This window comes from Vigna unguiculata, chromosome 9 (assembly GCF_037176805.1).
Source record: "Vigna unguiculata cultivar grain cowpea cultivar isolate G323 ecotype 2 chromosome 9, ASM3717680v1, whole genome shotgun sequence".
Taxonomy (NCBI): domain Eukaryota; kingdom Viridiplantae; phylum Streptophyta; class Magnoliopsida; order Fabales; family Fabaceae; genus Vigna; species Vigna unguiculata.
The window spans coordinates 11,242,995-11,267,389 of record NC_140800.1 but is presented as its reverse complement, the minus strand read 5'-3'; the positions used below and the strand labels follow the sequence as shown (position 1 = coordinate 11,267,389).

The window sequence follows — 24,395 nt, the reverse complement described above, 5'->3', positions numbered from 1 at the left end:
TGTTAGGTTTTACAGAGGGGGTTTCACTGGGGAGAACAAACACCAATGAGATCTGAGTCTAACCACATAAGACACTGACACCACTCTCAACCCAAAACCTTAAGGCAATAGGTTTATGGGCCTTGATCCTTATATGGTGCTCTACTTTCTCAATTCTGGTCAATGTGGGACTTAGACTCACACTTGGATTCCTAACATGAGTTTCAACAGCTTCAACAACTGTAATATTTGAAAAATTATTTTTTAATAAAATTTTGTTGACAAACTTTTGATAATACATATGTTTGTGATGACACTTCAATGGATAAAAATAGGTTTAATGTAATTTGAAAAAAAAAAATTAACGTCACTAACACAAAATAGCCCTATAACGTCACTCATATAACGTCTATCCAGAAAAAGTCCCACGTTAAAAATGACCGGTGACATTTTTGTAAATTATTTGACTTTTTTAACGTCTGCTCATTCCAACACGGACATAATTTAACGTCTGACCCACAGTATCCCGATGTTATGTAAAAATTAACGTCTGAGCTCTCTGCCCCCGACTTAATTTAACGTCTGACCCACTCTGTCCCAACTTTATTTAACATCTGACCCCCTCTGCACCGACGTTAAGTAACGTCTGACCACGCAGCCCCGACATTAATTTTTGGGTTTTCTCTACGCGAAACGCAGAAACCCTAATTGTTTCATCGCGCCACCAATTTTTCGCGAAGCTTCTCCGGTGGCGACCACCATTCCGAGCTCCTCTAGGTAATTTTCGAACGTTTTTCACATCAAACTTGTTGGGATTTGATTGTGGGTTGATTTTAGGCGTTTTGAACCGAATATTTTCCGTTTTCATCCCCGTTTGCAGTGTTTCGCGATCCTTCCCGTCGTCGACCATTATTACGACCTCCTATAAGTGAGTTTCGAACATTTTTCACCACCAAACTGGTTGGGATTTGATTATGGATTGATTTTAGGTATTTTCAACCAAATATTATGTGTTTTCATCCCCATTTGCATCGTTTTGAGATTATTTTGCTTGTTATCTCTTTTTCATTATATGTATATAATTGCTTGGTTTTTTTATTTACAATTATAATTTTTATCTTAAACTATTTTTTTTTAGTTTTTTTGGCCTATTTCTTTTTTTTTTGAATTTTTATAATAATATTTGTAAAATTATGAAATAAAATTATATTTATTGTTATTTGTAAAATTGGACTAATTGTATTTGATTTTTTAATATTATTGTTGCATTAACTTTTATTTGATGTATGTAGATTTATTATGGATTCATTGTGGACCAAGGTCGATATTCTGTCTATGGATTCATTGAGCCTCAAACCATTCAACCTTCGGGAAACTCACATGACCACATTAAACTTTATTTGCAAACATGGATGGTTGAGTCAAATAGAGAGATCTACTATGCACCATACATTGATGCGTAAGTGTTTTTGCTAGTAATATTTTATGAAGTATTATTAATTATTTATGCTAAGTACTTGTGATTGATGGTAGGTATCATTGGCAACTATGTGTCATCATTCAAAGACAATGTACAGTTGTATGGTTTTATTTATGCCAAAGGAAGATTCCACCTGCTTTGAAAAACATGTTACAAGAGTAAGTATTACTTTTTTTCAATCCTAACCTATGTATCTACTTAGTTATAAAAACTAACATATGTTTTATGTTTTCAAAATTTCATTAGAATTGTGAGTAAGCCTGAGGTCAACAACGTAAGAACATTTGGTTATTAATCGAGTGTTTAATGGTGTAAATCCTTATTTTATTAGACAACATGAAAGACTTATCTTCCTTCTTGCTCTTCAATTCTTATTTCATTTTCTTAAATATCTTTTTTTCACTATAAAATTTTTCATTCTCTCTCCTAATAATTTAACTCGCTTGATATCCTCGAAGATCACTCAAATTCTTGAAATACTTTTTCTTTCAACATTTTCTAAAATAATAGATGTTGAGTTGTCATGAAATTTCAATTATGTGTAATTGTTTACTCCTTTATATAATTACAAAACATTTATTCAATTGTTATATGGTACTCTATTTCAAGGTTCAGACAATCATAATTTCTTCCCTGAATTTTGGCATTGAAGAAAAGAAAATGTATCTCCTTTTAATATTGAATCCTTTATAATATCACGCTTCATTTGTTGATATTTTTGTAATAAAACTATTTTATTAATATTTAGAACAATATAAGAGTAAGTATGACACAACTTTGAGTATACCTGCAACACGATAAGGAAGAGGGTGAGTTCGGAATTTTACTTCAAAAACAAGGACAAGTATAATCAAGCCACACTCGCTCCACCTAATTATCGTCCATAGAGTTGTTCTTCTTATTTGGCATCCAAGTTAACCTTTTGATGTTGATTATTTGTAGAAAAAAGGAAAAGATCTAACTCTACAATGGATAATGAAGGTCAAATAGTACATAAACCACCTTTGTTCGAAGGTGAAAAGTTTAACTACTTTAAGCAACAAATGACAACTTTCTTCAAATCATGATATATGAACTTGATGAACATTGTGGATAGGGAAAACTTAATACCAATAAACATAACCAATGAGACTTTGCCCATAATCTATGGACAGATAAGGACAACAAGATATATTTTCTCAACTTAAAGGCATACAATGTTGTTATGTGACTTCTCTTAAAAGGAATATTCCAAGTTTCATCCATTTAAAGGAGTAAAAGAAATGTGAAACACTTTTGAATAAATTTCAAACTATATTGAATGAGTTTTTTTCAATAGGCAAACACTACGATAATTATTATGAGAAATATATGTCTCTCTCTATATATATATATATATATATATATATTATTTTAAGTTGTATTGTTTATTATTATAAAATTTATCCAATCCTTTGATGGATTTATATGATAATAGTATAGTTTTTAAGATATTACATACAGAAAAATTTGTTATTCTGGATTTTAAATGTTGATGTTCATATTTTATGTGGCTTTATGTTAAAAAGTTTTATAGTTTTGCAAAGAAGTAAAATCCATAAAATTATAAGATGAATACAAATTAACCTATACATAGGTTAATTTTAATTTATAAAAAAAATTATTTACTTTTTATTAGAAAATAAGTTTATCAAGGATATACTCCACTGTATTCTTCGTGTCCTCTATTAATTTCTCTGTAATTGTCCTTTGTGAATTTTTCTCCATAAAAATCTAATCCCAGTACACAAAGTTTACCCAATAGGCATTAGAAAACACATTAAAGTGAAAGTGAAAGTGAAAGAAACATGTTTTGCACTTTCTTCTGCTTTTTCAAAGAAAGCATCTCAGAGATCACACACCAAGGCTTTTAGGAAGGGGTTTTGTCTGAAAATAATTCCTTTTTACGCCGTAGTTATTTACATAAGATTAAGTCTATACATTTTTAGTGTTATAAATACAAATTTTGTACATAATCAATTAATAAAACTATTGTATTAATTAATAATTTATCGTGCGTATTAAATATTAATTATTCGGTAATATAATCAGATTTTATTTTATTAATGTATGAGCTGTTCGCTTTAATTACATTTATAAATTTGGATCATACTTTCTTTTTTCTATTTTAGTTTTTGTTTCATCATCTTTTTCTTCTTCTATTTTCATGACGTGGGATGTGAAGAATCATTCTTATTTGGCGCATAAAAAACTTCATAATAATGTTTACGTACGTATTTTAACTTTTTGGCATAAAATTAATATTCTTATACTGAGATACGTCACCACGTCTTGTAATGAGTTATGTTGAGTAACGATAGTGTCTATCCTTATACAAATATAATAAAAACTTAGATAAAAAGAATTGATTTTTAAGAATAACTCAAATCAAATTATCAATAACATATTAATACAAATAAATTTAGTTTTCTGAAAAACAAATTTAAATGGGTTGTGTCAAATATAAATTTTTAAAAAAATAATCTTATAAAATAACCTTAATTTTATAAATCTATATAAAGAGATACAAATATATGAAGTGGAATAATATATTTTTACAATTTATTTTGAATAAAAAATTACTTAAATAAATTTTTCTAATAATTATTAACAAATAACGGATATTTTTGTCCGGATATCATGATATTGATATCTATCCCATTAACAAATGGATAGTTAAATACTTGTACCAATTAACTAATATATTTATTAAGATTATCATTTAATATTCGTCACACATTTTATTTGTGTTATCTTTATAGATGTGGAATTTTTTGTTTCTATCTTTACATAAGCTTTGTTTATCGAATTGAGAAATGAAACATGGAACAAGCATATACTTTTCTTTTTCTTATAACATTATTATTATTATTATTATTATTATTATTATTATTATTATTATTATATCTGGACTTCTTTTTCTTTTTCTTTGTATCCTATTCTGTAAGTATAATTTGTGAATGCAGTTTGAAATAGAAAAAGTTTCCCAAAACAAGGTAGTAAATTCTGGAGGTATTTTTGTGAGACAAAATGAGACGGGCCAAAAGGTTAACAGAATGTAGAGAAAATAAAAATTAAGGATATTAGAAAAAGTAATTGGTAATGAAAGGTATTAAGGAGGATTAGTGAAGCATTGAATCACAGTTTTCCAGAATATATTATCTTCCTTCAAGTGAATGAGAATTGAGGATTAGTCACTTTCAAATCTTAGTGCTTTTACCTTTATTATGATTACAATTGTGAATTACATGTGAACACATTATACTATTTACTCTTTTCTAATCTTAGGTCCAAACGTTATTCTCGATTCCATACGGAACATACTTTTCAAATCAAAATCAATTGATTCTTAAATTTAAACTCCTAAAATAAAACTTGTCTGGAACTAGATTTTTCTTTCAACAATGAATCGTTTCTGGTTAAGTTATTTGATAATTTTAGCATTTGTGGATGAAATATTTCACAAAAATAATGAACACACATTGTAAAACCTAGTTTGTTCTGAAAGGAGGGTTGATGATATCAAATGATTGGTGTGCATTTCAAGGTCCCTCCATATGCTCGCATTAAAACCATTGTTGATAAATATACACAGCATAAATATTTGAAGTCACTATGATTAGTAAATGTAATAAGATTTACTATTTTATTTTCTATTTGTTTATTTATTTGATTATAACTTTTTTGTAAGGAGTTTCTTCTGGTGGTGGATTAGAAAATAATTATGCTTATAAAGTTATTGTAATTGTCTTTCATATTATATTTTTTTATCCCGTGAGAATGGAATTGGATTTTTAATTCCAACAAGTACATATTTTCTTTTCTTTTTCAGTATATCTACCAACATAATAAAAAACATTATGCATATCCATAGCTCTCAACCAATTTCATTATTGTAACAAATTTTAATCTACATAACAAATTTAACATAATATACATTAAATTTAAGTACTTACTATATTAACATTAGCATTGTTAACTATATTAATTGAATCATGTTTACAATTTTAATTTTAAAATATAATTTTACAAAAATGAATCAAAATTAAATAAATATTTTAATAATATTTAACATAAAGATTTGATTCGTGGATGCACGGGTGCCGAATAGAAGTTTTGCAAAGATAACATTTTCAAATTTATAGTTCATTATGGTTTTGTCAAAAGTTTTACTTTTTATTAAGATGTTTTTATTCAAGATTATGAATCATCTTTTTTTTCTTTTATTATTATTACCAAACAAAATTATGCCTATAGTTTGAATTTTTTATTGAAGAAGTTGAAAAATAACAGAAACTTATACATGTTTTATTTCTCACATAAATATTTTTTATGTAGCTATATTGTTTGGTAACTTTCTTTTAGACGTTTTAGAAAATAGTTTTAGTATTAGTATTATTTTTATTGGTATTGGTGTTAAGATTAGTATTATTATTTGAATTTATATAAGTATTAGTATAAGTATTATTAGTATTGGTCTTAATTATTAGATCTCAATGACTTATAATTTTAATTTCAACAACTACATATTTTCTTTTACAATATATACCAACATAATAAAAGATAATTATAAATATTCATAAATCTCCACGAAATTTCATTATTATAACAAATTTTAATCTAGATACACTTTTAATAAATACATTTATATATATTATTATTATTATTATTGTTATTGTTGTTTTTGTTATTATTATTATTGTTTTATTATATATTAGTAGTAGTATTAGTATTAGTAGTATAATAATTATTAGTATTATTATTATTTGTATTATTACTAATTTTATAGTATTAGTATTATTAGATTTATTAGTATTAGAATTAGTAGTATTATTGTTAGTATTATTATTTTAATTAATATTAAAATTAGTATTAATATTAGTATATTATTATTATTATTATTAACAAATAATTTCTATACCGTGAATTTACAAACAACATAAACTAAAGATAAGGTAAAAGATTACATTTAATATAATATTTTACTAAAATGTCTAATTTAAAATTTTAATCATATATTATATATTATGTTAATTTTATAATTTAGTACAAACAAAATCATATATAAGTATTATATTTTAATCTTAATATTTATCATTTAAAATATTATAAACATATATTTTGTAATTATAAATTTTAATCTTAATATTTTGTAATTATAAATTTTATCATCAACTTTGTATTTTTACCTTTTTTTTTATATCTAAAATCATAATTCATAATAAACATATATTTTGCTTTAACAATATGTGCATACACATCTTATCTTAGATATTATATTTATAATTATATATAATTACAAAATTTTAATATTATTATTATGTAAGCAAACTATTCATACAAATAAAATAATAATTACATCAACTTTTTCTAATAAAGATTAAAAAAAAAAAATACCACTAAAAAAAATATAATTTTATTAGGGGTTTATTATTTGGGTTGTAATAACCTCTACTAAGGCATAAATATAAAAGGGGTTTTAAAAACCCTCTTTAAGTTTCGAGGGTTATATAAAAAACCCCAGTAAAATTTAGTTTATAATTTTTTTATTTTTTATTTTCACTCTAAAACCTAAAACAACTCTCACGTTCCCTTTCATCTCCGATCTCTCGATCTCCCGTACCTCTCATCTCTTCGTTCTGACGTTCTTCACCGCCATCTCCACCATCTCTGCCATCAAATTTTTTGATCAAGACGAAGCAACTGTTCTCTCATTCTATCATCTCCCGATCTCAGCGTGCCTCGCATCAAGGTTTCTTCACTCTGATTTCACATCGCAGTTCCTCATCGCCATCTCTGCCATCTCCGCATCAAATTTTCTCATCAAGACGAAGCAACTTTTCGCTCAAGGTTAGATTTCAGTTTTATCATCGATCTTTCGATTGTGCTCACCGTTCTCCCTGCTTTCAATTTCTCCTTTGCTTTCAATTTTGTGTGATTGCTTAATTGATTATCACACTTTGGGTAAAACATTCTACTAAAACCCTAGATTGATCAATTGTAAATGTAAAGGCTCTATGAACATTGTGTGGTTCAGAGACGAAAAATAGACGAAAAACATAGAACATTAATTGATAGATTATAATATTTTTTTATCTATTATTCAGTTGTCGTTCATTGACTGTGGGAAAATATTTGGGCGTGACACCGTTCAAGATCACACACAGTGCATTACAGAAACAGTGAGTCTCTCATTTATTTTAACTTTCTTGTTAATGGATCATCCCCGTCTCGTTTTTGTTCGATGTGATCTGTGAATGATGCATGCGTCCCATTTATTTCTATCTATTATTGTTGTCTTGGAATTCATAATTTTAATCTGAAGTGGGGGGACACGTTTTAGAGGATAATGTGCATTTATGCACTTTCCTTACTTTAGAGGAGTCAAATTTGTATTCATGTTGTTTGGATTTTTTGGTAGCATATGGATTTTGATCAAGTCTGTGAAAATGTATGTCTTATTTTCTCTACACCTTCTACTTTTACTTTGATTTTCAGGAAAAGTATGGTCCAAAAGGCAAGGTGTTTTAAGAATGATTGAGAAAAGAGATTAGTTATAAACACTTCTTCACCCCTTTAATAATACATACAATAATGAAAACAATCAAGATTAGTTATAAACAATCAGGAAAAGTATGGTCCAAAAGGCATCATTATTTACGTATTGGTGGTCGTGATCCCAATTCCCATGCTCATTTAGTGAAGTGTGTTTACATTGCAGAGTCAATGCCAATCAAGATGATGCATTGTATGTTTTAAAAATTTTTGAGATTTAGACTACTATGTTCTTACTCTATGCATTTGCAGACCACCTGAAGATGAAGAAAATATCAACCAAGAAATCTTCTACATGGGGACATGTAGTTACACCTGCAGCTCATTATCAATCTCGTCTAGGTAATTTTATGCATCTGCAGTTCACAATTTTCCAAGCCTAAATTTGTGCATCTCCTTTATTATTTGAATTCTAAATTTTATTTTGTATGGAGTTAGTGTTGGAGTTTTCGGTTCATGACCAGGTTGTAATGCTTATATGAGATTCAATTGATATTTTGGATGCTTCTATTTGTTTCTCATTTGGGATCAACTTGTATTTGGGATTGTTGGATTATTATAACAGACTGTCAACTTTAAATAAGATGATGATATATTGATTAATGTTGAACTGGAAAATTTTGGGTTGAGGGGTTTAGGTACTTATATGTGAATGTTGATGATTAAAATTATTTTAGAGATCAATTGAATACTCTGCATCAATTGAACACACATAATGGGATTTTTTTCATTGGTGATTTTTCTAGATCACTCTTACGTTTGAGATCACTCTTATGTTTGAGAGTTAGCTTATGCATAATATTAGGATTTAGACCACTCTTCTTGTAATTTCAACCTTCTTATTTAATTTAATTGTATTGGGGAGTGATAACATTAAATACTTGTGTTCTTAATTCCATTTAGAATTATTGAAAATGAATGTGAGTAATTGATGTACTGGTTTATAATTAAAAATTAGAAAAGGAATGTGAGTAATGTGAGTAATTTAATTTGCTCTTCAACTAATTTTGTGTATGACAGTGTTAATCCATACAAATTCTAACATTTGTGGACAAGTTTGTGGATACTACCTATCAATTATTGAAAGTTGGTTAACCATTAATATCAATTAACTGTAGAAAAATATTTATTATTGTAGCAGTTTCTCACTATCCAAATGATTCATGAAAAAGGGAGGATTCTGGACAGATAAATGGTTTTTAACGCTGTAGTGCATCAATACGAGATTTAATATTTCTTAATGAAGTAGTACTGCACATGAATGACATGTTTTTAAACATATATTTCAGTGCTTGTTCATGTAAACTATATATGGGTTATGACAGTGAATGTGAAAACATCTTGAAATAAAATATTTGTTGTGACTAAAGTGAAGGGTGTTTATTCATGCATCTCACCATAGAATCTTATATCCATATTCTACCCTTCAATTAAATTATACTAAAAATTCTCATTAACTAATCTTCACCATTCTCCTTCTTTCATCACCATTTTCCTTCTCATTCTTCTATCACCATTAAAGTTAGAGAAGGTGTCCCTCATCATTCTCTTTCTCTTTCTTCTATCACCATTCTCCTTCTTTCATTACCCTGCATGAATCCTGCACCCCTCCTCTTCTTCCACTTTTTTTCATATTCCATTTCCTGAAAAAAAAAATATAAACAGTCTTTTCTTTAATGAATTTAATTTAGATTTTAATTAAGAAAATAATAAAAAAATTATAGAAGAACAAAACAAGAAGAAGAAGAAGAAAATCTAAACCATACATTTAACAAAAAATTTTGGTGAAATACATTCTGGAATAGCTCCAGTTTCGAAAATTACCATAGGTGATTTTCATTGGTGATTTTCCGCACATAATTGAAATTAACAAACAAAACCCAAAATAAAATATCTATCATAGGTTGAGATCACTCTTACGTTTTCTTCCCTTAACATTAAATTATTAACACCTACATAGTCTATATACACATCAAACAAGGTCAATTTCAGTTGCTAGCTACCTTCTTTAGTGTTTCGTTGCGAATTTGAGCTTGACTGGACTCTACAATTCATATCTATTTTCTCAAACAGTTTGTGATAAATCATAGTTAAGTGGTTTAAAAGCTTCATAAACAGAATCGTTGCTTCAACAATGAATAGAATTAGTGTTAAGGAAATTAGGTACATGAGGTTCAAGATCACATGATGAAGCTCTTTATCACATAAATCAACATTTATTGGTGATGTGAATGCGACTTACTTAATTAACAGTGCCTTGTTTGAATGATAATATGTAGTTGGTGAAAGCGTTGGGTTCCTAGTAGAACAAAAATGGAAGTTGGTTATGTTACTTTTTTCCTAAAGCGGTAGCTGGAAGGTGAAGAAAGGAATATGGTGAAATAAAACATTGCGCAACCAGGATTTTAACCAAGGGAGAACAGAATTCTAAAACAAGGAACATGCTACCAAAGTTCAGTGAGTCTCCAACCAAATCACAAAGTGATAAAGCTTATGAATAGAGCAAGAAAATAAGTTAAGTACAAGAAAAGATAAATATGTCAAACCAAGCCCACTAAGATACCAACTTAGATAGAATCATCCAGAAGAATTAGTTGCAAATACCTTAATTAGTATAACTGTACCAGCACCAGAAGTAGCTAGTAATCCAACTGCAATAAGGGCATGAGACCAGTGAAAATGGTGGTGTGACAAGGTTCCCAGTGAAGTAATAACGCCAGTAGAAGCTGGTACAGTCGTCTGCAAAGCCTGTGGTTGGCTTTGCTGATGAATGTTTGAAGATGGCTTTAATTGTTCATCTGTGAGTATTACAGTGAGCCACAAAATACAACTGAGAGGAAATCCAGTATTTGAACAGAATAACTAAATGGCAGCTTAAACTAAGTCCAAAAGACACAAGAACAATTCGGCAGCTTCAACATCAGACACTGCACCTTGATTTACACCAGCTGTCTGCACACTGGGAGCTGAATCCTGAGATTCAAATTGAAGATAAGAATTACAACAGAAGAAAATACAATCAAGTGATAATCAATTAGCTGGTTGTATTCATGCATATACAATAGAAAATTCAGCAATAGATCAACAAAGAAGCATACAGGCACACGCCGAAAGGCTTCATCAATCTCCTCCTTCGTAAGGCCCTTCTTCTCCAGAAATGACCGCCTATGGATGACAGGAGAACCTCTAACTTTCGGGTGCGACAGAAATTTCACAGCATTTTGAATTTGTTCCTCGCGCATTGGTTCTGAATTAACAAACACAGATGTGTCTGAACTTTGTTTACCAAGCTCCTCTCCACTATTCTGCTGATCAACATTTTCCGGTTGTGCAATTTCACCACCTACACCATGAAAAGGAGATTCAACGAATCAATTTAATCAAAAGATTCGATAAGAAATAATATAACCAACAACTTTTCTGAAACATCAAGCACAGAAATATCCAATAGCGACACAGCAAACTAAATAAACACGATGAAAAATACAGTATTATCCACACAGTAATCACACCTCTCGAATAACGAACCAGAGCTCAGGTTAACTACGTAGGTTAATCATTTCACACAAAGCTATAGTAAGTTAATCTAAAACGACAAATGAAACACAACGAAATCACCGTATTTTTATTTGCTCTAGATTAATTGAATTCATCGATCAATGATTATCCAAATGCGAAGTAGAAAGTGGAGAGCGTGTTCGTGAGCTTCAAAAAATTGTTCGCAGATCATGTTTAACATTATCGAGTTGCACGAGAAAAAAAAAAACAGAGAGAAAGAGAGCATAGAGTGAAACCAGCGGTTTGAAGTGGGGAAATGGGAAGAGAAGGGGATTGAGAAGCCATAGCCCCTGGTCCGCACTATCTCTGAACTCCGAATCGAGGTGTGTTTTTGCTCATCGCATTCGCAGCGTTGATTATTGCTACACTGATTGAGAAAAGGCAAAATCAAAAGTATTTTATGTGCCCTCACCTCTTTGAGCCGCTATGTATATCCGTCCTTCAAATTCTCTAATTTAATATGATACCAATCATATGGTTGGTATCATATTACTAGATATGAATACGATCAAACTTCTCTTATATTTTATATGTTGAGTCATTCAAATAATTGCTTATTTAATAGAAATTTGATTTCATAGGTTTAAATATTGTCGACAAGGTTAATATAGAGAGTAAGTTTTGTGAAATTTCATATTTAAATATGAAATCATTGTGTGCATTCATAAGAAGGTCAAAATAAAGGGTGCATAAAAGGGACATAATAATAAAATTGCAAGATCAATAAAGTGTAACCCATTTTATTTTTAGCATGTGGATGTCATGCATTTCTAGTATGATAGTTCATCTACTTAGAAATATGGCAAAGGACAACTGAAATATATTTTGATAAGGAGATTAATCTTGTTTATTGATCAATTTCATGTTGGTTATCATGTCATTGTGACATTGAATATGAGGGAGGAGTCATGACTTATTGTTCGCATAAACTTGTTTAAATAACTTAGTCAGTAACATTATGAATATGGTAATCTATTTTGAATTGTAATTAATGGTATGAATTATAACTTAAAAGGTCACTTCTTGTTAACATGATATCAATGATATAAATATGATGATGTATTTGTAGTATTTTTTTTCCTATTTCTTATGTAACACAATATATTACGTTTCATTATATTTTTATTAATTGTATGTAACTACACTTAAGTAGATGATCCCTCATAATTAGTGAATAATGAAGTTTCCACATGCCCTCCTATATGACCATCATCCACCACTAATTGATAGTCTTTCAATTTGACATTATCCTCTTCATGGTCTACCCCATTAATCAAACTAGGTTCCCCATGCTCTCTCTTACGAAGGCATTTGGTCTCACATGATCAAATTCAAAACCTTCCCTTATTCTATCCATCGTTATATATAAGTACACAAAAAAAAAAAAAAAAATCAACATCATTGGCTAAAGTGACGGTAAAAGCCAAAAACATGTTCCATAAAAACATGTAAAAGATTGGGTCTTTTGGATCTGAAATGTTCAATCCTAAAATATGTTCCTAAATTACGTATTCTAGAACATATTTCTTATTGATCATTCCAGAATACTTTTTTTTCAAATATGTACAATTTAAAACATTGCAAAATACTGTACCTCCCTCCCTTTTTGGAATGATTAATTCAACATGTTTCTAGAATAATGAATCCGAAAAGTTAAACAAGGAAAATATACTCACGTGAAATTGTGTGATTCTTTGAGACCAACACTAATAAAATGCGTAGTGGTGGTGACTATTAGGTATCAGCAGATAATAATGAGTGTCTAGAGGGAGCGAAAAACACGTTAAGAAGTGGTAGAGATGCAGCACAAGGTTTATGGAAGCAACAATGAAGGAGAATGAGGAAGAATTAGACAGCAACCAACAAAAATAAACAGCAAAAAAAAAAACTTACGTTGGTATGAAGAAGAAGAAAGAAGATGCAATGAAGTGTCGAAGAAGAAGAAAAAGAAACGCAATATGTTTTTGAACAAAGCTAACGAAGAAGAAAAATTGAAATGCCTCCGCTAAATGCAATGCCTTGAAGAAGAAGCTTCTGTCTATCGACACCATCAATCAACAATTAATGCTTTTAGCGGCAAAAAATAATAAAACCCAGAAAACGAAAATACCCTCTATTTGAGACAGGTGCCGGTAAGTTAAGATGTCTATTTCAGAAATTTACCTACACTAAGAATTTCTTAGATATATAGTAGATAATTTTTTTTTATTTAAGCTTTATAATATATGGTTATTTTTATTTTAAAATATTTTTTAAAAAAGAATTTGAAGGACGGATATACATAGCGGCTCAAAAAGGTGAGGGCACATAAAATACTTTTGATTTTGCCTTTTCTCAATCAGTGTAGCAATAATCAACGCTGCGAATGCGATGAGCAAAAACACACCTCGATTCGGAGTTCAGAGATAGTGCGGACCAGGGGCTATGGCTTCTCAATCCCCTTCTCTTCCCATTTCCCCACTTCAAACCGCTGGTTTCACTCTATGCTCTCTTTCTCTCTGTTTTTTTTTTTTCTCGTGCAACTCGATAATGTTAAACATGATCTGCGAACAATTTTTTGAAGCTCACGAACACGCTCTCCACTTTCTACTTCGCATTTGGATAATCATTGATCGATGAATTCAATTAATCTAGAGCAAATAAAAATACGGTGATTTCGTTGTGTTTCATTTGTCGTTTTAGATTAACTTACTATAGCTTTGTGTGAAATGATTAACCTACGTAGTTAACCTGAGCTCTGGTTCGTTATTCGAGAGGTGTGATTACTGTGTGGATAATACTGTATTTTTCATCGTGTTTATTTAGTTTGCTGTGTCGCTATTGGATATTTCTGTGCTTGATGTTTCAGAAAAGTTGTTGGTTATATTATTTCTTATCGAATCTTTTGATTAAATTGATTCGTTGAATCTCCTTTTCATGGTGTAGGTGGTGAAATTGCACAACCGGAAAATGTTGATCAGCAGAATAGTGGAGAGGAGCTTGGTAAACAAAGTTCAGACACATCTGTGTTTGTTAATTCAGAACCAATGCGCGAGGAACAAATTCAAAATGCTGTGAAATTTCTGTCGCACCCGAAAGTTAGAGGTTCTCCTGTCATCCATAGGCGGTCATTTCTGGAGAAGAAGGGCCTTACGAAGGAGGAGATTGATGAAGCCTTTCGGCGTGTGCCTGTATGCTTCTTTGTTGATCTATTGCTGAATTTTCTATTGTATATGCATGAATACAACCAGCTAATTGATTATCACTTGATTGTATTTTCTTCTGTTGTAATTCTTATCTTCAATTTGAATCTCAGGATTCAGCTCCCAGTGTGCAGACAGCTGGTGTAAATCAAGGTGCAGTGTCTGATGTTGAAGCTGCCGAATTGTTCTTGTGTCTTTTGGACTTAGTTTAAGCTGCCATTTAGTTATTCTGTTCAAATACTGGATTTCCTCTCAGTTGTATTTTGTGGCTCACTGTAATACTCACAGATGAACAATTAAAGCCATCTTCAAACATTCATCAGCAAAGCCAACCACAGGCTTTGCAGACGACTGTACCAGCTTCTACTGGCGTTATTACTTCACTGGGAACCTTGTCACACCACCATTTTCACTGGTCTCATGCCCTTATTGCAGTTGGATTACTAGCTACTTCTGGTGCTGGTACAGTTATACTAATTAAGGTATTTGCAACTAATTCTTCTGGATGATTCTATCTAAGTTGGTATCTTAGTGGGCTTGGTTTGACATATTTATCTTTTCTTGTACTTAACTTATTTTCTTGCTCTATTCATAAGCTTTATCACTTTGTGATTTGGTTGGAGACTCACTGAACTTTGGTAGCATGTTCCTTGTTTTAGAATTCTGTTCTCCCTTGGTTAAAATCCTGGTTGCGCAATGTTGTGCTAGAAGGGGAAAATGACCAATTAAAGAGAACAGGCTCAAAACCAACATTGGCAGAAGAAGCTGCACAGGCGGCAAAAGCAGCTGCAGTTGCAGCTGCTGATATGGCAAAAGCTAGCCAAGAATTACTGGCTTCTAAAATTGAAGGTGGATGAATAAAACTTCAATTTAATCCCTGTAAAATATCTATAAATGTTTTAATACAACTAATTTTTGTTTTAATACTACTAATTTTTGTTGACATCTCTTGTTACTGAATAATGACTTTGTTGCTGCATATGGTTTTACACTTCGCAGAAAAGAGATATTTTGTACAAGTAGTGAGCCTTTTGGATAGGCAAGTGGAGGAAATGAAGTTGATGACCATTGCAATAAAAAGATTGGAAGGTAGTTATAAATTTTTATTTCATATATTGGGATAATATGAACAGTTCATTGCTTTGAATATTTGCTAAATGATTTTGTTTAGATATGACAATTGCAATTGTATATTTGTTCAGAAGGCTTTTGATTTTTTGTTTTACCATTTTGCAATGGCAACTTTTATGTTTATCATGAGTTATCTTGATTGTTATTTATTAACCTGTGCATTTATAGCCCCCTCTAGAATTCGACAGGGATAGTGATGTATCATGGTGAGCAAGAGCTTTGACAAATCATGTGCATTTTGACTTTTATGACTGGATTTTATCCTGACTGTGCTAGCTAGCTCTCTCTTACACCTCATTTTTCTTTCTTAAAATCTTGAGAGGCTTCCTCAAAGCTGAGTGACTTTGCATGTCAGAAATTCTATCATATTTAGCCTTAAGATTTTTTTAAGGTTCTCATTTTTTACATTCTTACTAAATATCATGGGCTCCAAATTGTGGATGTAAAATAGCTTCTGGTGGACTCTCTGTCTCCAAGCAAGAAGATCGCCAAGTCACTCAAACAAGTTCAAAGGTCAGATTATTAAGGAATATTTTGCCTTGAATGGAATTTGACACAACTCTGGCCCCCATTTGAGTTGTTCAAAATGTTGACATTTGACAACTGTAATTTTTTGAAATAGATACAGCAACCTATCCTTAATGGGAAGTCAGACTACGAGTCCCAATCAGGTTGTTATACATTAATTTAATCCCTATCAAATAAATTAATTTTATTTATGAATTATTACTTATGGTTAGAATGTTATATGTAGTGAGATCTTCATCCCCTCCTGTATCTGTTCAACCATCTAGTGCTCCGCATCCAAAATCATATTTGGAGGTAAATTTCTTTCTTGTTGTTTATGTTTTCTCCGCCATTTAGCCCTGGATGCACACACTTTCTACGGGCACAAGGTGATATTTGAGTCTTTTTTTATCTCTTAAATCAATTATGATCCATTAGTATAATACGTGTATCTGATATGGCATGTTCTGATACGTGATAAGCGTATTTTAAAATTAATAGGATAATGTGATAAGCGTATTTTAAAATTAATAGGATAATGTGATATATGCATATTGAAAAATATGCAAAATTCTTAAAAATATGAATAATATATGATTGCTATTGTATGATACAAATTAAATTCAAATGTATTAAACGATGTAAAAATAAAAATTACAAACTATTGTCACCATAAAAGAATTACTACTTTATAAATTAGATACTTCATTGGTAGGTATCGGTAAAATATCCCAAAAGTATCGAATACAAATACTTTCATTGAACACAAATTGATGTATCGGTACATTATAATAAAGATCATTGTTCTACTAATCAAAAGATGACACTTATTGGGCATTAAATACTTTGGGGTCTAGCTGTGGATTATAGTTCCTCTTCTTATGGGTAAATATATTTTTTAATTTATGGAAAGTTTTTCTTGGTTTATGCTTCTAAAACTTTCCAAATCAACACTAGTAAATGGATGATTGGGATTTTTAACTAAAAATATTAAATTGCAACTTTAGCTTATTTTGTTGTTCCTTTGACTTGAATAATCCAGGGAACAAGAAATAATTTTATTGATAACAATCATATCAATTCCATTCTTAGCTCTTCTATTTTGTAACAATAAATCTTTCTAAAATAAGGAAGTAAAATATGTACGACTAAATAAGATGATTCTAAAGATAGTATAAGAAGATTCTGAAGATATTTTGTCCTAATAATAAGATTTTGAAGGTATTTTTATCCCAATAAACCTCTATTTACAACACTTTGTTTGTTGGTTGTAATAACATTTAATTTACTTCATCCACTTTACACGTCGATTAACCAATGTTTTAGAAAAGACTAAATATTAGATCCTCTATTTTGTTTATTTTAGTTGAGGTCATATGGTCCTTTGTGTGGATTATTTCCTTCCATTATTTTTCTGCAGATAATGGCCATGCTCCAAAGAGGAGAGAAGCCTTCTAATATTAGAGTAAATCTTTATTCCTTTCAATCTTGATAATTTTAGATACATGCCTAAAATCATATATCGTGTTGAAATCATAATGAACTATTCTGCATTTACTGTATAGTGTGGCTTTAGATGAGTAAAATCTAATCTAGACTAAACAAAATATCCTCCAATTATGTGACAGGGTTGGCTAAAAACCATGTGTTTGAAGACACCATGGAACTTGATTTATGTTGAAAGGATTAGTGACAAAGGAGGTCGCGGAGGATGATAGTGCTTTGATACCATATTAAAAAACTGATTTTGTAGATTGGGTTATGTTTAAATCCACTTTTTAAGATGGTATCAAAGTTTGTCCTAGCAAAGTTTGTTGAACTCATGTCACCCACTACTAAACTACTCATAAATATGTAGTCAATGCTTGAGTTGTTTGGTCCTTGGTGGGGATATGAACAAATTGTAGTATATAAGTGGGTGCAAATCTCATCTAACAAACTAGTTTTGTACAATTGAGTTAGGCTAAGATCTACTTTTTAAAAGAGTTTACGTTGATATGTAAATATTGTGTATTAAATGTAAAATATTCTTAGTAATACTAACAATATTTTAATATTTTTTGGTATGAAGTAAACTCTTACGACTTTACTATCCGAGTCTACGATTTGAGTTTACGAAGTTCTCACGAGTTTACGTAAACTCTCGAGTTTGACAATCTTGCTTAGTATAGTAGGTTCAAATCCTTTAAATCGAGGAATACTAATGAGGAGAAAGTTGAGGAATTCTAATTTGGAGAAAGTTCAAAAGCTCTTTTAATTAGGAGGGAGAATACTCTCTGCGCAACATTGGCAGGACAAGGAGGTTTGTCATGCAACGTCTAGTGGTGATATGCCTATGGATTATGTTTCTACTTTAATTAGATTTTGAGGTCGACCATGGTACCCACTATGGCTAGGAAATTTTCTATTCTTTGAATTCCACCCAATGCATTTGTTGAGGATGGACCACTTTGACCCTCCTCTTGGTGATATTTCTTTCCTTCCTCTTGTCTTGGACATTATTCATTGCTGATGGAAGTTATTTGGTAAACCTCATCATTCCAAAGTGGCTCAACCCTCATCCCATTAACCCTCTAGATGTTGCATGACAAACCCACTAGGGCTAGCTAATCAACTCTGAACCACCCTACTTATGATGACAGTCAAAATTGCTTAATTTATGCAAAAAGGGTTAATTTATTAGAATATTTGTTTTATCTATCTGACCCCTATGTGTAGATCATCATAACTTTTTTGTGTTTGTACTTATATAAGAATCCATATAAATGAATGCCTGAGCTAATAGATCATTGAGACATCGTAGACACTTTTTCATATTTTCTACTCTCAAGTTGGTATCAGAGTGGGTCGATCCTGTTCTATCATTGTTCGGTGCATTCACCATGGTCCTCTATAGTCCACCGCAAACCATCATCACTACTCATTGCTCACCACCATCTTTAGGTGGTTGTGTTTGTCTCTTCAAGTGACACAAAACTTAGTGCTTGTTGCTTGCCACTGTTTAACGCCAGCTGCTGCCATGGATTTTGCCAGAAAAACACTAGATTTGAAGCATCTCTGTGAACAACGGAGAACCTAATTGAGCCTGAAGGTCAACTCCTCCCTATATGCAACATTTGTAGATGGCGCACTCCTAGGCTTGTGCTCTCCACGTGCCCCCTTCCCGCCACCATAATGACTTCACATCACCTTCGTTGTTGTTATCGATGGTTGTTTCTGTTGCAACCATTTTTTTCTTCATTTTGTACTGGTTCAAGCTCAACCCTCGTTGAATACCTTGTAGGTTCCTTCTTTATCATTGTCTTCTTTTTCTTCTTATCTAAAATGGAGGCTTTTGAACTTGTCCACTCCTTTTCTAGCTTTTCCATAATTGTTGTGGAGAAGCTTAGTTTATTTTGGTGTGCATTGGTGGAGCTCTAATTTCTTGGATAAGGCTTTGGTGATCACTTGGAAGAAAATGCTAGTAAACTACCGCCCAACCGGGTTGAAGAATGGAAAATGGATTTTCTGTCCTTGTATATACTTAAACAATCTTCCTAAGTCTAGTTTTACAAATATCATAATGTTGTGATACATTTAGGTGTGATTCATAGTAAAGTTGACTATGCTGTCCTCTATCATTAATCACCTCAAGGAAGCATCCATCTCAATGACAAGATGACACTGTTCATTTAAAATAATTCCTCACGTTAGTCTAGACATACGATCTTTTAGTTATCATGGTAGCTCAATCCAAGAATCTCTAATGAAATATGCACTCAATATTTTGTAGTAATTGTCCTATTGAATGCCAAACCTGTGTCTTATGTAACGAGAAACCGCTATCCAATTAGGTGAAGCCCTTGTCCGATTCAAGAATATATAGAAGGTCGGGTGAAAAACTAAATTACCTCATTGAAGCGGAATACTAGGCCCTGCTTTAGCAACATGTGAACTTATCTTGCTAAAGCAACTCCTTAGAGAGGTCCACTTTGAAGAGTCGATGCAAGTGATGTTGATTTGTAATAATCATGTACTTTGCATATTGCATCTAATTTAGTAGTTTGTCATGAGAGGAAAAAACACAGGGAGATGTCATTTTATTAAGATAGGATATCACCATTAGCTTCATTAACTTTCGTGACCAATATTTCACCAACCTTGAGGGGGCAGTGTTGAAAATTAGAATGAAATATTTTGCATTTATAGGCCAGTAACATATATGATTTGAAGGAAAAAAAATCCTCTGATTATGGTATTCATTGCATTAAAGCCTATATAAACTAGTATCCTTTGTGCATTCAAATAGTAGCTTTTAGCGTATACACATCCCATTTGTGTTCTATTGATATAAATTAATAAAATATTGATGGAAATAAAATTTGTTAGTAAAATGTGAGACATGGAAGGTGGTGCTACCATGAAGTAAAAGATTGTAACACGCAAATAAATTTACTCTTATTCATTTGGTTTTCGATTTTTACGTAGAGTTACTTCTATGACACGGTGATTTAATGCAGGAAATTGATGATTCTCCCCCCAACCCTTATCAGCAACCATCAAACCCTCGCTTAGCACCTAGAGCCAAGGTATATTTATATTTGTAGATCTTTCATTACATTTCCTAACTGTTTCTATTTTAAATTAAAACTACTTGCGCAAGTCTATAATTTATAAAATTAATTTTTGTTCACATTTCAAGTGTTTCTATGCATTAATCCAATTGCAAAATTATTATTTCTAGATCGTGGATTATGATTACTGACCATCTATGTGATAACACCAATGACTCATTGGACCATCAAGGAAAAGATAGTTGATGTAGGCATAAATTTCATTCCTAGTTGTTTTGCAAATATCATAAGCATGCAGAATTGCAGAAGCAAGTAACTGATTCATATGGCAATTTAACAATTTCTATTATCCATTATTTGCTTCTCATGGCTTCTAGCCTTGGGAGGTTAGTCAGGTGCAAAACACCTCAACCCAAGTCCTCCAGTATCAAGCAAATGGCAGGGTCCAAGATAGTGGTGGTGACAACTCAGTACCCTGGTGGCAAACAAAGAACATCAGAATCAAAGAGATTGATAACGAAGTTGAGTATAATGTAGCATCTGTCGCATCCAGTCAGCAGCCACTCCAACGAATGTGGGTTCCTCCTCAACCTCCTCCCATAGCAATGCCGGAGGCTGCCGAAGCGATCAGACGCCCAAAATCAGTCCTACAAAAGGAAGCAATTCAGGATGATCATTCAGCACCAAGTTTTTCAGAGTTCTCTAATGGATCCAATTCCGAATATGCAATAGAAGGCAACGGCATCAACTCACTTGTCAGCTCTGGTGAGATCCAAAATCATGAACTCAATTACGAAGAAAAATAAAGGTAGATCTTTGTATTTGGTCATCTTTATTCATTATAACAATACATGAAATTGGATCTAGAGGTGTCTAAGTTGTGGAATAGCTTGATATGGTTAAGCTTTTATTTATACTATGATCCCTTTTACATGAAGGTCGAGTCTACACCAAAGCATTAAGTGTCGAAATGTTAATAGTCAGTGGTTACCCGTGTTTTTTCCCGCCTAAACAACGGTCTCACTGTATATGCAACACCACATAAGCACTTTGGTTATTCCTTTTTTTTTTTGAACAAAATGTTACCTTTTAATAATCAGCTATTACTTTTTAAAATTTTTAGTCTGTATCTGAATATATTTCAATCCTTTGTTAGAAATTAGCTGGCTTAGAGACGAAAAGACTTGTTAGTAGTTCTCTTAAGCGAACAGTTTGAAGGATAATCAATAAGGAGGAATGATGAAAAGCTTAAATTCAATAAAAAACATTATTCATATATAAATTTTGTTTGAATTCTTCTTATTGGTCAATTAAAATAGTTATTCTTAATTAAGTCTACAAACTTGTGTAGGTTGTATTTTTTGTTATTTATTAGCGTTATTCAATTCTTACAAAAAGCTTGCTTAATCAATTGGAGTTGTAAAATGTGTGGGGTTTTATCATTTTACATTGAGAGCGAGAGTGGTACCATCATGAATAGATAAAAAGTATTTTTAATCAAACCAAGTGAAGAAAGTAAAGAATGTTTAGCTAGCTTAGGCCTTACGTCAGAGATGACACCTCAGTAAAAGGAAATCTCGAAAACAATTAAGCAAATAAATCAATTATTATAAAATACTAAAATGCAATATTATTTTCACAGGGTCTAAAATGTATTAATTTTATATAGGAGCCAAAACAGTGCTAATTTTATGCAAAACTATAATGTAAGATTTGCTTAACGCCATTGTAATAAATCAAAATGGCAAGGATGAAGATGTAGATGTCAATTTCCTGTAAAGACCAAAACTTAGGAAATGTTTTTTTCGTATATGGACTAATTTGGAAGCCAGTGTCAAGTACGCTAAACAAATGATAGATATCAATAATATTCTTATTTTTGGTTTATTGGAAAGATTTTGGATTGAGTGGTCAGAACATTTTTTGAATTGCATATTGTGGAAGTTAAAAAATTGAGTATTGTATTCAAGATTTATAATATTATTTATTTGGAAGATCTGTATAATAATACAAAACCGCAGTTCTGATAAGGCATGCGCTTACACGTTTTCTCTTGGTGGGAAAAGAGGTCCATGCCCACGGTTTGAAACATGGGTTTGAATTAGATACACACGTTTGTAACAGTTTGATTCGTTTTTTAGTGACATGTGTTTGCTTAGAGTTGGCAGAAAAAATAGTTTATAAGATGAATGAGAGAAACGAGGTTTGGTGGAATATCATGGTTGATTCTTACGCAAAGGAGGAAAGTTTGACACTGTTAGGTAAACGTTTGGACAGATGCAGAACGAGCATAATCCTGATGAGTACACGATGGAGTGTCTTGTTGCTTGTGTTGGTTTGGGTTTGCCGGTACGTGAAATAATTTAATAGGCTTTTTGCTTCCTGCACGCTCTTAATTGCAACCTGCACCCCTATGGTGAAAGTAAAAGTCAAAAAGGCCCTTGACTCCTGTTTTACCTCATAACCTAATTCTTCCTCATTCTCCTTCATTGTTGCTTCCATAAACCTTGTGCTGCATCTCTACCACTTCTTAACGTGTTTTTCGCTCCCTCTAGACACTCATTATTATCTGCTGATACCTAATAGTCACTACCACTACGCATTTTATTAGTGTTGGTCTCAAAGAATCACACAATTTCACGTGAGTATATTTTCCTTGTTTAACTTTTCGGATTCATTATTCTAGAAACATGTTGAATTAATCATTCCAAAAAGGGAGGGAGGTACAGTATTTTGCAATGTTTTAAATTGTACATATTTGAAAAAAAAGTATTCTGGAATGATCAATAAGAAATATGTTCTAGAATACGTAATTTAGGAACATATTTTAGGATTGAACATTTCAGATCCAAAAGACCCAATCTTTTACATGTTTTTATGGAACATGTTTTTGGCTTTTACCGTCACTTTAGCCAATGATGTTGATTTTTTTTTTTTTTTGTGTACTTATATATAACGATGGATAGAATAAGGGAAGGTTTTGAATTTGATCATGTGAGACCAAATGCCTTCGTAAGAGAGAGCATGGGGAACCTAGTTTGATTAATGGGGTAGACCATGAAGAGGATAATGTCAAATTGAAAGACTATCAATTAGTGGTGGATGATGGTCATATAGGAGGGCATGTGGAAACTTCATTATTCACTAATTATGAGGGATCATCTACTTAAGTGTAGTTACATACAATTAATAAAAATATAATGAAACGTAATATATTGTGTTACATAAGAAATAGGAAAAAAAATACTACAAATACATCATCATATTTATATCATTGATATCATGTTAACAAGAAGTGACCTTTTAAGTTATAATTCATACCATTAATTACAATTCAAAATAGATTACCATATTCATAATGTTACTGACTAAGTTATTTAAACAAGTTTATGCGAACAATAAGTCACGACTCCTCCCTCATATTCAATGTCA

General features: G+C 31.4%; 2 protein-coding genes across 6 annotated transcripts; one reads left to right on the top strand and one right to left on the bottom strand.

Annotated features, from left to right (window-relative positions):
* Window positions 1–7,033: 7,033 nt before the first annotated feature.
* On the top strand, window positions 7,034–22,079 carry LOC114163134 (peroxisomal membrane protein PEX14-like). Of its 5 annotated transcripts, none has more exons than XM_028047253.2 (14): window positions 7,036–7,327; window positions 7,585–7,659; window positions 8,285–8,374; window positions 14,516–14,760; window positions 14,886–14,925; window positions 15,061–15,254; window positions 15,432–15,621; window positions 15,772–15,861; window positions 16,355–16,416; window positions 16,532–16,574; window positions 16,658–16,725; window positions 17,831–17,875; window positions 20,910–20,978; window positions 21,341–22,079. In XM_028047253.2, the coding sequence occupies exons 3-14, from the start codon at window positions 8,296–8,298 to the stop codon at window positions 21,767–21,769; spliced, it is 1,554 nt and encodes a 517-aa protein (XP_027903054.1). In that variant the 5' UTR covers window positions 7,036–7,327; window positions 7,585–7,659; window positions 8,285–8,295; the 3' UTR covers window positions 21,770–22,079. The 5 variants fall into 5 exon arrangements, with proteins under 5 accessions (XP_027903053.1, XP_085523110.1, XP_085523109.1 ...); XM_028047251.2 differs by having other exon boundaries at window positions 7,038–7,327; window positions 16,526–16,574; XM_028047252.2 differs by lacking the exon at window positions 7,585–7,659 and having other exon boundaries at window positions 7,034–7,327; window positions 16,526–16,574.
* On the bottom strand, window positions 10,373–11,872 carry LOC114163135 (peroxisomal membrane protein PEX14-like). Its single transcript, XM_085666287.1, has 4 exons — window positions 11,131–11,872; window positions 10,966–11,005; window positions 10,637–10,830; window positions 10,373–10,459 (listed from the first exon to the last, which is right to left on the bottom strand). The coding sequence occupies exons 1-4, from the start codon at window positions 11,272–11,274 to the stop codon at window positions 10,373–10,375; spliced, it is 465 nt and encodes a 154-aa protein (XP_085522413.1). The 5' UTR covers window positions 11,275–11,872.
* Window positions 22,080–24,395: the final 2,316 nt, after the last annotated feature.

Excerpts from the sequence above, each read along its gene's own strand:
- LOC114163134 (XM_028047252.2), top strand. The coding sequence starts at position 8,296 with ATGAAGAAAATATCAACCAAGAAATCTTCTACATGGGGACATGTAGTT. Across the intron at positions 15,255-15,431 it reads GTACAGTTATACTAATTAAG|AATTCTGTTCTCCCTTGGTT; the intron begins GTATTTGCAACT and ends TCCTTGTTTTAG. Across the intron at positions 16,417-16,525 it reads TCACTCAAACAAGTTCAAAG|ATACAGCAACCTATCCTTAA; the intron begins GTCAGATTATTA and ends TTTTTGAAATAG.
- LOC114163135 (XM_085666287.1), bottom strand. The coding sequence starts at position 11,274 with ATGCGCGAGGAACAAATTCAAAATGCTGTGAAATTTCTGTCGCACCCG. Across the intron at positions 11,006-11,130 it reads AAGCCTTTCGGCGTGTGCCT|GATTCAGCTCCCAGTGTGCA; the intron begins GTATGCTTCTTT and ends TTTGAATCTCAG. Across the intron at positions 10,460-10,636 it reads GTACAGTTATACTAATTAAG|AATTCTGTTCTCCCTTGGTT; the intron begins GTATTTGCAACT and ends TCCTTGTTTTAG.